The sequence below is a fragment of the Sciurus carolinensis genome, chromosome 1, assembly GCF_902686445.1.
Source record: "Sciurus carolinensis chromosome 1, mSciCar1.2, whole genome shotgun sequence".
Lineage (NCBI taxonomy): Eukaryota > Metazoa > Chordata > Mammalia > Rodentia > Sciuridae > Sciurus > Sciurus carolinensis.
Window position 1 is genome coordinate 154,475,394 of NC_062213.1, and position 10,846 is coordinate 154,486,239.

At 39.4% G+C, this 10,846-nt stretch overlaps 1 protein-coding gene across 2 annotated transcripts in view; it reads left to right on the forward strand.

Annotated features, from left to right (window-relative positions):
- The window catches only part of Slc35d1 (solute carrier family 35 member D1), a 48,442-nt gene extending 37,800 nt beyond the window's left edge, over nucleotides 1–10,642 (forward strand). For both annotated transcript variants that reach the window (XM_047560870.1, XM_047560862.1), the window contains one exon: nucleotides 6,398–10,642. In XM_047560870.1, coding sequence (XP_047416826.1) covers nucleotides 6,398–6,439 — 42 coding nt within the window. In that variant the 3' untranslated portion in view covers nucleotides 6,440–10,642. The remainder of the gene's footprint in view (nucleotides 1–6,397) is intronic.
- The last annotated feature ends 204 nt before the right edge of the window (nucleotides 10,643–10,846 follow it).

A 10,846-nucleotide genomic window follows, 5' to 3' on the forward strand; every position in this document is an offset into this window, starting at 1 on the left:
TGCAAAGATCAACAGTTATTTTAGTATAGAAATGATATTACTAGGTACCTGGGAAGGCAACAGGGAGTTGTTGTTTGTTGAGTACCCAGTATATGACAGCCCCCTTTTCATCTCATTTCATGAACTCATCCCCCACTTCACAGAATGAAATTGAGGCTCCCAGAGGTGTAATTACTTGCCTGCTACCATAGTAAGAAGCAGAGCCAAGATCTCAACACTAATGGAGCTCTAAAAATCTGCCCCAAGACATGAGCTCCTCCTTGCTAGGTGTTTATTTAGCCATGCCAGGGGACACAAGATGAGGGTTTAAAATGGCTCCTCTGGATTTCAGACATTTCTGAAATCTTGCTTACCTCTTACCTTACTACTGCTCTTTTGTTTTTTTTGTTTTTTTTTTTTTAATCTCCCTTGACAGGCAGGGTAAAAATCAACTGTGAACCCACTCTGTACATATATTAAAGAAAGCAACTGCCTAGTGCATGGCAAAACCAAACATGAAGTTTATTTCAGGAATTTGTAATCTACCCAGGAATTCATTGTTTATCAGCAGATGCATAGTAGTTACCTATCACACAACCAGCATTCTTTTAGGCAATGAGAATAGTGCTGCTCTAAAACAAATCAGAATCCTTGTCCTCATGGAGTTTTCTTTCTAATAGTGGAGACAAAATAAAGATAAATGAGTGAAATATATGCTCGGTTAGTTGGAAATAAATAATAATGAAGAAAAATAAAGTGGGGAAGTGGGTTAAGGAAATTTATGGGAGTGTGGAGCACCTACTGGGAAAGCTAGATTTCAGGTGAAGACCTAAAGGAATTGAGGTGATGAACCATGCTGATTCTGGATGGAAGAGCAAGTGAAAAGGCCCTGAAGTGGGAGTGTGCCTGGAATGTTCTAGAAACAAGGAGACTAGTGTGGCTGGCTGGAGTGGAGTGAGTAAAAGGAGATAGGGCCATGGGGATCATGAGTTAGAGGAGTAGATTAGAGAGGACCTTTTAGTCATTACAGAATGATTTTTGAGAGATAGATGTTGGAGAAATTTGAACAGCTGATATGATCTGACTTAGTTTTAGCCACTATGTTGAGATTACCCTGAAGGAGTAGGAGAAATGTGGAATAATTATGTTAATGGCAATAGCCTGCATTTATATAGGGATCATCCTGCATTTATGATAACATTAGGCACTTATATGGCATTGACAGCAGTGACCACTTTTTCTACAATCTCTTCAAAGAGCTTTTATAACTGTCATAACATAAATGTCAGAATAGCTATCAGACTGGCATCAGTAATACAATGTGGTCTCAGGAATTAAAATCATGCCAAGTTGCTTGGGAGAAAGGTTATTTGATGAGAAGGTAGGATTAGGAGAGATGGAAAAAGAAGGGTGGGTATTCCATCTCTTAAGACTGAACAAAAGCACGGAAGCAGAAATGCAGGTGTGGAGTAGGGTGGGCAGTAGGCACACCAGTGTGGCTTCAGTGAGACCAATTTCTCAAAGGTAATTTTGTGAAAATGGATTGGCACCCAAGTTTGAGAAGCCACAAATGTCTCCTAACAGGGAGAATGAGCACCTAAATAGGAGGACATTCTGAGAGTTACTAATAAACTACGGATAATAGAGGGTGGGTCGGACTTGGCTGCTTGCAGTATAATTAAGACCTGGTTAGGATGACCCAAAACAGGAAGGCCCTATTATACTTGGAACTCCTCCTTGATGTGTGGGTGGATGAGTGTGAAGCCATACAGAGATGTATCAGATACAAGAACTGCTGTCTTCTTCTTGCTCTTGTGGTAGTGTTGGCCCCTGATAGGTTTCAGATTTGACTTTCACCCCTGTTGGATGGCTATTGTATGCCTTTTGAAATGTTTTATTGTCCTATTATATAATTTAAGTAAATTATTATAAATTTTAAGCGTAAAATTTAATGTATATTTATGTATTAACTGATTAATTGCATATTATATATTAACTAATATATACTAATTCTACTAATAATTAACAATTTGATGTTAGTCCTACAAGAGAGAGTTTTTTTGTGTGTGTTTTTTTGCTTTTGCTTTTTTTTTGGGTAGCAGGGATTGAACTCAGGGATGCTCAAATACTGAACCACATCCCCAGCCAACCCTTCCTATTTTTTATTTTGAGATAGGGTCTCACCAAGTTGCTTAGGACCTCACTAAGTTGCTGAGGATGGCTTTGAACTTGAAATCCTCCTGTCTCAGCCTCTTGAGCTGCTGGTACTATAGGCATGTACCACTGTGCCCAGCCTACAAGGGTGTTATTATAATCTTCATTTCACAGATGAGGGAACTAAGGCTCTGAGAAGTTAAATAATTTGCAGCATGTCACAGAGCTTTATAGCAGCAGAGTCCACAGTTAGATGCTTTTTACTCAACTCTTATGTCCCCTCAGTTTTCTCTTCAGTTCAGAAAACTCTGAATGGTGATAGAGGAAAGCCACAGTGCAACTCGGCTTTGTTTAGCTGGTGAGAAGGAAGATGGGAAGGGGCGCCTCACAGTGCTGTATGGGCATTGAGGTGGGATCCCTGGTCACTGTAAGGAGGTGATTTCTAGACATCCAGTTTCATTTACTTGGCAGGAATTGTGTATGTTAAAAATATCAGGAGTCAAACTCTTTTGGTTCATAGCTTTTGGTGTGGATTGGTATGTTTTACAGGTAGAAGGCAAGGCCTAATCTAGGAGGCAGAGCCTTCTGCCTAGATACATGAATAAGCATGTCAGTGGTTAAGAAGAGATGAAGATAATCTGGACTTCAGGAGTCTTGTTCTCTGGCTGTGGGGTTAGTTCATTGGAAGACATTTTTACTATTCATTATTTGTAGAACAGACATCTTAACTGTTGAAAGCTAGTATTTCCATGACTCAGTCTAGAAGAGATGGGCTGTTTGCTTTGAAAGCTCAGAAGTAGATTAGAACAGATGATGAAGATTCATCAGATTTAATAGATTCAGAAGCAGATGAAGCTGACCTTGGCACTACCCAGTCAGACTCACAGTGTTCTGACTAGACCCCTGTCTAAAGGAAATTGTAGCTTTGTCTTTTTTTCTTCCAGGAATCTCCCAGCTGTGTCCGCCACAACGGCTTGGTCTGATTGTTATATAGGTGGAAAATGGCTTGGATTTTAAAAAAGATTTGTGCAGTGATTGCACCTTATTTTTTTTTAAATGAATGTTTAAGATGGGCTAACATATAAATATCAGTTCTAAAACACTGAAAGTTCTCAACTCTAATGTGTACATTTACGGAGCCAATAGAAAATGAAATGCTCTTCATTAGCAATAGAAGATTGTGATTTAAAATTTGGTAGCAATATATAAAAAGTCATATACAGGTCCCCACCCTGCCTAATATCTAGACTTTTCCCTATTTTGATTTGCCTCTCCTCCTAGCTCTTTTTCCCCATAGCTGCTGGAAAGCAATTTAAAATTCCTTTGCAAAACATTAACTCATCACTGCTTGACATATAATATATTTATTGACGAGTATTCAGTTCTCTTCAAGTGATTCATGAATTTGTTTCTGAGAATGTAAATATTTGGCAACAATCAAGTCAGGAATAGAGATGAAATAAGAAATCTTTTGTTGCTGGGAATGGTGGCACACGCCTGTAATCCCAGCACCTTGGAAGGTAGAGACAGGGAGATCACAAGTTCAAAGCCAGCCTTAAGAACTTAATGAGATCCTGTCTCAAAATTAAAAAAAATAAAAAAAATAAAAAAGTGTTTAACCACTTAACCACTCCTGTGGCTGAGTGGTTAAACACCCCTGGATTAACTCCCTGGTACAAAAAAAAAAAAAAAAATTTTTGTTGTTGCTTCAAATTGGAATTTGTGAAAATTGAATAGACTGCTTTTTGATCTCCAGAGTTTGGACCAGTATATTCTGTGCTTTGGCTTTGCTCTGGTTATTTGAGTAACTATGTGGCAACAATGTGACTCTCCTCTTACATCATGCCACGTCTCCTTGCTATGATCTGAATGTTTGTGTTCCTCCAAAATTCATGTTTAAGTTAACTCCCAAGGTGATGGTATTAGGAGTAGGACTTTGGGGTATTGGGTCATGGAGTTAGAGCTCTCTTAAATGAGATCCCTAAAGAGCTACCTCCTTCCTACATGCAGGGACACGGTGAGAAGGCACCATCTGAACCAGGAAGACATTCCTCACCAGATACAGAATCTGCCTTGATAGTGGTTTTTCTAGCCTCTAGAACTATGAAAAACAAATTTTATAAGCCATTTAGTTTATGGTTGTGCCTCCCCCGCCATCCTACACACTCCCCATTCTGGGGATTAAACCCAGGGCCTTGCATAGGCCAGACACACAGTACTACTGAGCCACATGCCCAAGCTATTTATTTATTTATTTAATAACAGCTTGAATGGACTATCTTTTGTTAACAGTACATTTCCACTCTGATCTGTGTAAGGGAAGGTGGGAAAAAAACGAATGCCATCTCCTGATTACTTACTGTGTGTCAGATGTAGATTTAGATTCTTTGGGGGAAGCTAGAGAAGGATAGAATGAAGGAATAAACGTGTAACCCTCCACTTTGTTTTGGAGTGGAGGGGTTTGGAGGCAAAGGGGAATTGAGCGTCATGTGGATACCAGTGTGGCCCTCAAGGAATTTTTAACTTTAGTGGTAAAAACTTCAGTAAGCCATCTCCTTGGGTCCCTACCCAGCTGCAAGGTAAATCATTAACTTGATATACTAGAAAAACAAATGGTTTCCAGAAGAGTCAGATCAAATTTGGAAACAATAAAATGAAAAAAAAGAAAAAAAAAAAAAAAAAGGCTACCAGATGAAGGAAAAGATGAAGCACTGTGAACACTGGCACTCTCAGGATTGGACCCACGAGACCAGTTTTTGAGTTTGGTGGTAAGGGATATTCAGTTCAGCAATTACTTATTGTGTTACTTCAAAGCACCAGGCCCTGTGCAAGAAATTCTGTAGAGCTTAAGGAATCAGGCCTTGAGAAGTTTACAGGATGATGAGGACAAGTAAGTGCAGTGTCATTGGGTAGGAGCCATAAAGTAGGCAGCTGCCGCAGTGGAGAAAGACTGATCTGGGCTTTATTCTGGTCCATCGTTAGATGCTTTGTGACCCTGAGCAAGTTTCTTATGACTCTAGGATTCAGTTTCCTCATCTATAAAATAGGTACCTTGCAGGGATATTAAACCTTGGAGGAATATTGCAACAGCAGGGAATGAATGTAAAATGCATGGTATATAATAGACTTTAATAACTAGTCACAGTTTGATTCATTATTGTATGCTGTTAGGCGCAGATGAGAAACAGTAAGAAATTGGTTGGGAAGGTTGGATTGGAGAAGGTTTTGTATATGGTTGATTGACATTTCAGAGAATGGATGGTTTTATGTAAGCGTGTGCAGTAAAAGGCCAGTGCCTCATTTCCTTCCTTGTGGGAGCAGGAGGTAGGCTCTCTCACTGTGACGTAGCTGGCCTGGGGCAGGGATATCAAAGCACAGGGGAAAAGATAATGATTTTCAAATCAATAGCATGTTTATGAGCCTCATGGTCAGGCAGAAGATGAAGGCCAAACCCACGGCAGAAAAGTCTGAAAGCAGAGCCCAGCTCAGGCACCCAGCTGGTTGGAGATCCAAGAGAGTCCTGGGTGATATTCTTATTGAAGAGCAGGGCAGGGCAGGCTGGAAATGCTGATCTTTGGGCTCTTTCTACTTGCTTTCAGCTTACTGATTGGTCCAAGAGGTTATAGATCCTGAGTGGATTTGAGGTCCTCACAGAGAATTTACAGAATAATCACTGCCCCAAAGAGTGAACCCTGGGGCTGGGGGTATAGCTCAGTGATAGGGCATTTGCCTAGCATATATGCAAGGCCCTGAGTTAGATCTGTGGCACTGAAAATAATAAGAAGAAAAGAAAAAGAAACCAAAACCAAAGAGTGAACTCTTATGATACTAGGTATGGTGGACAGACAGGGTATACCAGGAACCAACTGTCACAGGCTGAGGGCTCAGGTGAGAAGTTTGCCACTGTGAACTTATTTTTAGTTGGAAAAAAAATCACTCTAATCTCACCAGCCAGATATAACCACTATTCTTGGTGTGTTCCTTCCATACTTTCTGCTCTGATGCAGATTGGTGTACATATTCATGTTCATTTAAATAAAATAGGATCAATGTTTTATAGAATTTTTTCTCATTTAAGAATGTCATTCCCTGTTTTTATTTTAGGTCATTTTAATGGTTGCATAGTATTTGATTATATGAATTTATGTAGTTTCTCACTGTGGAACACTTATTTTTTAATCATTTTTTTGTGCCATTATAAATACTCCTTCTATCATCTCTGTTTCCCTTCCTCCCTGCCTCATGGTGGTTTTCTGTTTTGCAGTATTGCTGGGAGCCTGGTGTACTCGTACATCACTTTCACTGAGGAGCAGCTGAACAAACAGTCAGAGGCCAGTAACAAGCTGGACATGAAGGGGAAAGGAGCAGTGTAACCAGAGGACTGCTCCAATTGCGTGTGCCCGTTTCTGATCAACTCAGAACTCTGGCAGTTCCTACGCAGATACCGAGATGATTATGGAGAAAATGCCATTCCTTTGCACTTGTACAATCCAAGGATTGATTGCTGCCTTTTAAAATTTTATGAGAGAAACTTATAATTGACTCTATTTTAAATATATTGTTTGAATTAATTTATATCAAACTGGAACATGTACTGGACTTTTTAATTTATTTTTCTTCTGTTCTGACAATGAAACATCAGTTTTTGAAAATATTTTATTCCATAGTTCAATATCCAGGTGTCCCTGAGAGCTGCATATATAATGTGCTCCAACTGGAGCCTTATCATTCAAATCATTGCTGTGTCTGGAGCGGTTTGATCTTTTGCCAGAAATGCAGCTGATCTGAAATTTCTTTGAATTTTATTTCTTATTGATTGCATTATTTTCACAAATATCACATTTGCCAAAGACAGCAACTTTGGTACTAAAAAAATACATGGTGTTTTGGAATATATTGCTTCCTACATTCACTTTCCTGAGAACTGATAGGATGAGTAGAGTGATTCCTTGAAAATGTTGTTCCCTCTTTGTTTTGTAGGATGGGGACAAGGAAGGGATGGAGGAAATGGGCATTGTATTCATTTCCTCGTCTCTTTGATTCATTCTTCCAACTAAAATGTATCGAGTGTATGTGTCAGGCATTGTGCTAAGTACTGGACATCTCTTTGGGGAGGTAATTGAAAGATCTTCTTCCTGCCATAGTGATGAAGTTAAAGATGGAGAATTTAGTTCTCAGTCCATTCAGAAGACATTGGGACTATGAGAAAGTTGTTTCAGCTCTCAGAAACTGCAAATCTGTAAATGGGGTTAAAACAACTGCCCTACCTGTCCCACAACAGTGTGAGTCCAGATGCTGCAATGTAACATCAAAGTGAAAAGATGCATTTTGTAAACCAGCACAGCTTGGCACTGGCCCCTTCTCTGCAAGGATGGCAGATGGGCAAGCTGACCACCACCTCTTTCCTCATGCCTCCCGCCTCTAGGTTTGGTTGCTCTTTTTATTTCTCAGATCAATATGACAAGGACCCACATTTCTGAATGATTGATTTGAGAGGAAAAGCTGGTTGGGATTTTTGTGTTGTCAAGGTGGACCTTTCTTTGGTAGTGTCAGCATTCCTCCCTTTTTAAATGGCATGAGCATACCTCTCCTTGGGACACACCCACCTAGATGCTCTGCCCCACCTTCACTTAATGAGCTTGCCAGCTTCCCTCAAGTCCAGTACTGCATCCTGGGACAGTACCTGTGAAAGGGCATTGCCTGAATTGCCTCTTGGGGAAGTTAAACACAGTTCCATGGCTTTGCTCAGAGACATCCATTGACTAGAGATGAGTGTGTTTGCTCAGGCTGGTTGTGCAGTCTGTACCAGAAGCTGGTACTTTTGCCTACTTATATACACTAGCTTCTGTTTGAGTTTGGAAACCACTGGGCTCTGTTGACCTCAAACTATCAGTATTTTGGTGTCTCAACACGAGACTAAGAAAATTCTGATATTTTTCTTCCTATTTGAAAAATTATATTGAGTCCAGACTATAGGCTCACTTTTTTCCAGCATTATCTGACCTAAAAAAATTCCAGTGGGAGAATGTTGTCTCTTATTTGTCTCTATTTTACCAGTTAGAAAAACAAGACCCAGAGAAAATAGGTGACTTGTTTATAAATCAAACTCCATGTTCTTTCCATTAAACCATGCTCCATTTGTTGAATTGCCTTTCCATAAGGAAACAGGGATACCAAGTGAGTTAGCTTGAACTCTTTTGAAGAGGCAAGTGCTTGATTGAATTTGGTGTCAGAGAGAAATAGACTTTGCAAATTAGGGAGAGTGACAGGTCACCCTCTCTCATGGAGTATTTATCCAACTTCTAGGCTGATCTCAGTTGGTATGTAGTTCAGTTAATTTAAGAAAGTCATGTATAGTTACAGCTCATGGAATGCACTATACCTCAGAGCCCCTGTCTGTGCTGAACTTTCTGACTGACAGAGCAGGTACGGCAGTTCAGAGCTTCTGCCCTGTGTTCTGATCCTGGGAGGCCTCCTTCAGCTACCACCACCATTTTAAGATAAGAGAGAGCAACATGGGTAAGTTTGAGATTGAACTTTGATATTGAGTGGCTTCGAGATTGATTGGCTAGCCACTTTTTGGAGTTTACGGTTTTTGATTGTTTACAGGCCTGGTATAATACAGTGTAGACATTTGCTTGATAATCTGGTATCTCTTAGTATGTCTGGATTTTGCTCCAAGGTTGATGGGCAAAGATTCTTTGACCTATTAGCTTCCTTCTAAGAGGAAAATAGGCAGTATAGAGTTAAGTCCTTCATTTGCCCACCAAGAAAAACTGTGGTAAGAATTCTGAAAGGAGGTAATGGCTCCTCTCCTTGAGTTAATGAAGGTGAAATTCTCTGGCCAATCTACTTGTGGTAAATGTGAGATAGATTAGAATAATCCTGGTTAGTCAGGCTGCACATTGCTACTGTGTCACTTAATTTTAATTGCTTCATGTGGCTGTCAACTATGAGTCAGTCATTTGTAGCATCCAACTTGCATTTTGGTTGAAAAAAATGCACTGGCAAATTTTCTGTAATCCTATCATATCAGAAATTCGTGAGAGGTTTCAGTCAGTAAAGCTGAGGCAGGTTCTTCACACAAATAATGGAATTTCACATTTGATTGACTTGGAAGAGTACCTAGGGCTTTGGGCCTGCCTTTGCTTTCCTTATCATGGACTTGTTCAGAGGGTAAAGATTTGATGAATAACTGTTGTATGTCAAGCGTTTTGCTAAGCTTGGGGGAATGGATGAATAGGACATGGGTCTTTGCGCTCAAGGAGCATGTAATACTTCAGCTGACGGTGGTGGCCTGGACCCAAATTGAGAGGGAAAGCAGATAAAAGGAGTCAGTGATTTGTGAACTAGAGCTGTGTGCACGTTTACCAGGTCACTGATTCTAGGGTGCCCTTCCTGTAGCAGCTTTTTAATCTGAGAGGTCTTTTGTAACTCGAATAAGTCTTCTAGCTTCGAGATAAGAGACACAACCCTTAGAATTCTGTGAGTAGCCCGAGTTCCTTGTCAGCTACAAATATTCTTGCTTCCCCGTAAGTATGTAATACTGGCTCCTCCTAACAAACAAGGCTGTAATTGATTTTTCCCTCCCTTTCCCTCCCTGAGGAAAAAACATTCATAATAAGTACGAATAACTTAGTGCAATGCCTAGTACCTATTAGGCACATAGAAAATGTGGCTACAGTCCCTATTTCATGGTGGATTGTAGGCAAAAAAAGATTCTTGTACTCCTTAAATGAAAAAGACCTGGACAATGTATTTCCTGGAAATCTGACCTTAATATGCTTAGATACCTGTTTCTGTTCACTGTCTTTTCTTTTTTAAATACCTACTTAATTTACTTGTGGCCACTGCCTGATGCAAGTGATTCTGTTTTTAAAAAGAACAAAGTTACTTTCATATTATGATGGTAAATTTCAAAAAAGGAAAGCTGTTTTCTATCTTAGAGGAAGATAATTACATTTCATAATGGTAATTCAGTTAAAAGTTTCTCAGTTTGTTACTTAACTGTGCAGACCAGACCCTCTTCCTTCCCTTCTCAGAATGAATGCCCTCGACTCTGCTGCCTCTGCTTCCAGGCTTGAGCTGTTGGCATATGTGCGTCCCTGGCGCCATTACCTCCGTTTTCTAAACCCGTCTTCCAGTTCTTAGTGTCAGGTTATCTTTGGTGTTTTGTTGTTGTTATTGTTTGTGTGTTTTGTTTTATTAGCTTTGTTTACTTTGAAAATACTTTTTAAAAAGAAATCTACTGGTTAGATTTATTGTTTCAGAAAAATGTTTTTAGAAATTATTTTGTTCACAAATATTTTCTTTATCTCATGCTGACGATCAACTGATTTTTGTCTACAAATGTTAGCCTTTCATAATATTTTTCAATATAGATTCTATTGACTGATTTATTTAGTGTTTTTAAAAGGTACTGAGGATTGCGGTATGTAAATCAGGTGACATAAACATGAAAATTATGTGCCTAAATATTTTTGTAATGGTGTTAAATAAATACTTTTTCCTGAAAACGTGTATTAAAATTCCTTTCTAAATTTGTACAGAGAATAATCTAGAGCCAGAAATCACTCACATTTAAGAGGATGGCATCCAGGTGGTTGACTGAGTCCAGTAACAGGAAAAATAGTTTTCCATACTAGTGCTTTGAAAAAATTGTACATATTATTAAATATCCAGTATCTTTGACATACCTGTGGTGAATTTGAAA